This window comes from Schistocerca serialis, chromosome 1, assembly GCF_023864345.2.
Source record: "Schistocerca serialis cubense isolate TAMUIC-IGC-003099 chromosome 1, iqSchSeri2.2, whole genome shotgun sequence".
Taxonomy (NCBI): Eukaryota; Metazoa; Arthropoda; class Insecta; order Orthoptera; family Acrididae; genus Schistocerca; species Schistocerca serialis.
Window position 1 is genome coordinate 293291899 of NC_064638.1, and position 6000 is coordinate 293297898.

At 40.5% G+C, this 6000-nt stretch overlaps 1 protein-coding gene across 1 annotated transcript in view; it reads left to right on the top strand.

The window, feature by feature from the left end:
- The window catches only part of LOC126468927 (calcineurin-binding protein cabin-1-like), a 260620-nt gene extending 258234 nt beyond the window's left edge, over window positions 1-2386 (top strand). The window contains exon 32 of the mRNA XM_050096590.1: window positions 435-2386. Coding sequence (XP_049952547.1) covers window positions 435-1898 — 1464 coding nt within the window. The 3' untranslated portion in view covers window positions 1899-2386. The remainder of the gene's footprint in view (window positions 1-434) is intronic.
- The last annotated feature ends 3614 nt before the right edge of the window (window positions 2387-6000 follow it).

A 6000-nucleotide genomic window follows, 5' to 3' on the forward strand; every position in this document is an offset into this window, starting at 1 on the left:
TCATCAACAAAACAGCTTGTTCAACTATGTTCCGTAAACCCATATTCTCATATCTTTTTTCCCTGTTTAGGAATCTGAAAGCTTCTTTTAGAATGGCTGAGAATTGTTTCTATGATATGGAATCTCTTTGCCTGACTCCTCTTTCAATTCTGAGTGTACCTTTGTCCTGATGAAACCTAATTAAAGTTGTTCACATTCATCTATACAATCTTCTCCAAGCTAACATAAGTTGAATCAGTGCCATGTTTCCCAAGGGCTACAGACTTGTTGAAATTGAATTGAATTCTTTTTCAAAATTTATGACACAGATTCCAAATCCTTTTGTTGGTGTTGCTATGCAGATTGACAAAAGCAGATACTCACCTCTTTTTCATAATTAGAACACCAGTAACTTGAAGATAGCAAACTTAAGCTTTCTATTAAATATGTTTCAGGGACAGTATCCACAGGCATCTACAAAACCAAACCCAGCAGCTGCAGTGCCAGCAGCAACAGCAGCAGTAGTGCCAGTGTCAGTGGCACCTGTGAAGAAGCCTCTTCCACCTGCAACCCCTGTCCACTCCACAACGCCCAAAGCAGCTTCTGGTGCTCCTACAGCTCCGAGACCTCGTGGGCGACCGCCAGGTAGTACTCGTGCAGCTGCACAAGCTGCCGCAGCAGCTGCTGCTGCCGCCGCTGCTGCTCCCCCAGTTACTGCCACATACTCATCGTTGCATTCTATGCTAAATGATCCTCAAGCATTTCTTAATATTTCATCGATGCTTGACCCTTTAAATGCAGTGATGCAAGCTCAAATGACTGGTTTCCAAGCAGAACTCTTACGACATCTGGCAGCAAATTCTGTTGCACCTGTCTTAAATCCTCTCGCTGGACTGAGTGGCACTGCTGGCTCTAGCACATCTGCAGCTACCAGGGAGAGACCCAGTGTATCTATTTTACCGGTCTCCTCATCAGCATCGGCACAGTCAAAATTGAATGCAAAATCTTCTTCAGTACAGCCTAAAACATCTACTACTGGCTCTAGTTATGGAAAGAATGCTCCTCGGGGAATGCCAGCAGCACCTTATTCGAATATTTCACAGGTGTCCAAAACACCTACTACAAATTTGATATCGTATCCGACAGTTAGAGATACTAAATATACAGGACAGAGTTCTCTTGATGCAGCTCCTCCAAGAAAACTGCCAGAAACATCACTTCAAAGTTTATCTCAACCCCATATCAGTGGCCCAGGAAGGAAGCAATTAAATAAACCTGTGACATCTATGATTACATACAAACATGATGTAAATGTTGCAAGTAAGAGTGGTACAATAAACCCCCCTGATAAAGTTCCTTTAAACAGCAATAAAGCAACTAAGTCTGGTTCACCAAATGCTGCTGGAAAGAGTACATACAAGGTGCAGTCAGCAGATAGTAAGGACCCTACATATTTCCCAAGGAATCAGAACAGTGAATCATCAAGGAGCACTGTAATGAGAACATCCACCAGAACTCCCCTTGTATCAAGTAGCTCAAGAAATGTACTAAATGACATATCAGCCTCCCATTCAGCTGGTATTTCCATGTTGAACAGATTACAACAACACAGTAGCCAGTTGGAGGTCATTCACAAACCAAAGAATTCTGCTCTTGATCTCCCTTCCTCTGTATCTATACCATCTTCCATTACCATTACACCAAAGAAATGTAGTCAGCCTAGCAGTTCAGAAAGCAAAAGTCCGAAGAAGATGAAAGACACTGTTTCAATTGTAGAGATAGGAAATGCAGCACAAAGAAGTAAAAGTTCTGGGCCGAATGTGATACCAAAAAGCTGGTCCCCTTCAGCATCTTCATCTGCAAAAGAGAAAGAGAAAGAGAAAGAAGGATCTAATGTTGAAGTCATAACATTAGAGTAGACAGTAGCTTTTGTTCTTCATCTATGAAATGATTCCACATGTGTGTGTGTGTGTGTGTGTGTGTGTGTGTGTGTGTGTGTGTGTGTGTGTGTGCGTGTAGACACACACACACACACACACAGAGCATTCTTCTAATAATATTAATGGACAAGTGTACAATGCGGCAAATTAAATATTACACATTTTAGAGTTATAACATTTACATAATCATCAAACTTTTAAAACTGTTATATTATATGAGCTCCAAATTGGATGTATGAATTTGTTTATAAGATAAATGTGTATCTATAAATTAAATTCTTTTTTAACAAATTATAAGACAGGTATATTATCTGTTTGTTTTTCCTTTTTTAAAGTAAGGCATGAATGGATTTCTATTGTGTATGTATGCAGCATGGAGTTCCTCTTTGTAAGACATGCAGTACTTGTGTGACTCTTTTACTGTTTTACCATATCTGACAAAATGAATAAATTATGCTACAATAGAATATTGTTATTATTGTTTATGACTGCTTCTTCCTTCCAAATATTTAATTGTTTCCACCAGATTATTATGAAAATACAGGGCAGAATTTGTAAAATATAACTTACTGGCAAAAATTTAATTTCTCTTGCTTTTTATGCTGCAGTTTTTTATTTCATAGATGGCATGATTTGTGGACATCCGTATTCCCCTTTCCATTAAACATGTCCTCTTTTTCATGCATTTTGCCACTTTTTTTTCATTATCTTCATATGAAATTGTTCATAAATCAAATGTTTTCTGAGTCATCAAATCAGTTGACCTAATATGGCCCAAACCAATTTTCTTAATTCTATTCAACAGAACACAGTGATGATACAGGATGGAGAGAAACAAGCTGATGATAAGGTCAGATCAGACTAGGGTTTGTAAGATTGAACAAAATGTCTCAGATTTTAAAAGAAAAAAAAAACCTTAGGTCAAAAATACACTATGGTACTGCCATACACCAACAGCCAATAAATGATGTGTCATGCAGAATCAACATACCAACAGTGTGTATTTTTCCTACTTCGTCCAGTTTACAGATGACTCTAGATTTAGTAGAGTAGCAGTATTTAACACCCACGAAGTGAACATTTGAAAATCCTCATTATAATGAAGAACTTGGTCACCACAAAAGGTTTTCAGTTAATGTTTAGGCAGGTATTCTCAGTGACAAGTTAATTACACCTTTCATTCTACCTCTCCAGTTACACAGAAACAATTACACTGGTGTACAAAACTTAAGTAACTTTTGCATGCTGTGTCACTGCCAAGTACGATAGCTCAATGGAACTTGAACCATACGTAGAAAGAACAGCTACAGTATAACGCAGAAGGTAACTGAAAGAAGTACACGACAACATGGACAGAAATGACTCTCTTGTTCAAAAACAATAATTACAGTGAAGTCGCTATAATTTATGATGGTCCCCTGACATTACAAAGGTCAGGACATGGTTCTTGTATGTTGTTGTTGTTGTTGTTGTTGTTGTTGTGGTCTTCAGTCCTGAGACTGGTTTGATGCAGCTCTCCATGCTACTCTATCCTGTGCAAGCTTCTTCATCTCACAGTACCTACTGCAACCTACATCCTTCTGAATCTGCTTGGTGTATTCATCTCTTGGTCTCCCTCTACGATTTTTACCCTCCACGCTGCCCTCCAATGCTAAATTTGTGATCCCTTGATGCCTCAGAACATGTCCTACCAACCGATCCCTTTTTCTAGTCAAGTTGTGCCACAAACTTCTCTTCTCCCCAAGCCTATTAACACCTCCTCATTAGTTATGTGATCTACCCATCTAATCTTCAGCATTCTTCTGTAGCACCACATTTCGAAAGCTTCTATTCTCTTCTTGTCTAAACTATTTATCGTCCATGTTTCACTTCCATACATGGCTACACTCCATACAAATACTTTCAGAAACGACTTCCTGGCACTTAAATCTATATTCGATGTTAAAAATTTCTCTTTTTCAGAAACGCTTTCCTTCCCATTGCCAGTCTACATTTTATATCCTCTCTACTTATATAGGGTGTGCGATCATCATGTATAGAAACACATGCTCTGCAACATTTTCCCACCCTGGTTACAAGGTTGGTAAGATGTTCTTGTGGTAGGGCATACCATTTCTTCACCTAGGTGGTTCACAACTTCTGGCAGACCATTGGTGCATGTGGATGTGCTGCAAAATATCTCCCCAATACATCCCATATATGCTCGCTGCAATATATCTCCCCAACGCATCCCATATGTGCTCACTGGGATTTTAGTCTAGGGAACAGGCAGGCCAGTGCATTCATCAAATATCCTCTTGTTAAAAAGAGTTCTCCACTTGCGCAGTTCGACGTGGCCACATATTGTCATCCATAAAAATGAAGTCAAGACCAAATGCACTCCTGAAAAGATGCAAAAGCGGAAGGGTTACAGTGTCACAGCTATGTTGACTAGTGAGTGTAATGTATTGAAAGATTTGGAGGTCAGTATGCCCATGCAATATTATGCTTCTGCACACCGTAATATTTGGAGCACCAAAACAATCATGTTTGATAGGGTTTCTGGGTGTTTAAGAGATCCCACCTCTCGCCGTGTGATTGTACGTAGTGCACCCAGGAATGTTGTCGAACTTTTCGAGGGAGAATTTGGCCTGACTTTACGTTTTTGGATGACAAAATGTGCAGCCTTATTGAACTGCATAGGTGGAGGAGCTCTTTTAACAGGAGGATATATGACAAATGGACTGGCCTTCCCATTCACCAAACTTAAATCCCATTGAGGACTTGTGGTATGGATTGGGGGAGAGTACTGCAACCCATCCACATGCACCAACAACTTTCCAGCAGTTTCCAACCCTAAGGTGGAGGAATGGTATGCCCAACCGCAAGAACTTCTTGCCAACCTTGTGGCCAGCTTGGGAAAACATTGCAGAGCATGCATTTCTGTCCACGATGATCACTCACCCTATTAAGTTTCAGTTTCTGCCTTTTGTAATGCCCTGGGACCACCATAAATAGTGGTGACTTGGGTGTAATGATTGTCTTTGAATAAAAGTGTCATTTCTACTCATCTCACTGTGTGTTTCTTTCAGTTACCTTCTGTACTGTAATGTACTGTAGCTGTTCTTTCTATGTGTGGCCAAGTTTTATCGAGCCATGTTACTTGGCAGTGAAACATCATGCAAAAGTTACTGTTACGTCATGTGGCTGGCGCCAGTACTTCTTTCTGATAGTGTCATCTTTGCCATCGATTTCGCTTTGGCCGGCTGTGAGTAAGTTGATCATCATGGGTTTGACTATCTAAGTCTGCAGTGTCGAGACAGCAGGTCTCACTGTGTAGTCTGTTGGTTGCGATTATTATGGGGTCTTGAGGTTGGCCCTTACTTAATGTGCATGCTCATTGTGCATGGTATTACTGGAGTACTGTGGCCAGAGACAGCGGAAAGGTTTGGGTTCCAGTATGAGGAGTGGTGTTTGGCTTTCTCCCCACGCAGTGCATGTTGAGAAGACGACTTTGCTGGAGGCATTAACTGTTTGCCTGGGCATGTGGTGTATGTGTGATTTAAACAGGTGCCACTGTGTGCTGATATATATTTGTTAACGGTTAACTAATGTTGTCTTCAGTGTGAATTTGGTGACGAGTCTGTCAAAGTTATGTCACACGTGACATGATAACGAGGCTTAGGATTTCCATCTTAGTTTCCTACCACTTGATGAAGGATCTGCAGCTGTATATAAGGAAGCCTGGTGAGCTGCTTGTTATAGAGTGACTGTATATCTAAAGTTGTTGTAAACTTGCCCCTAGGCACACCATATTATATGCGCCTCCCCCCCAAAAAAAACATGTTTCAAATAATATCTGTTACCCGATCTCTTCACAATTGCCGTTTTGGGTGGGAGCGCTGTGAGCTCTTTCCGTACTCAGCTGTTTGTTTTTCTGAAGAACGCGTCAGCGGTCTAGTCGCGCTCAATCAAAATGTAATATGGTTCGTGAACTGTACTTGGTGTACGGCAGCGGATAAAACGAACTTAAAACTGCATTGTATTAACACACTCTTCTGTCGAAAGACAACAGAAACGAACACAAGGAAAATAACTTTTC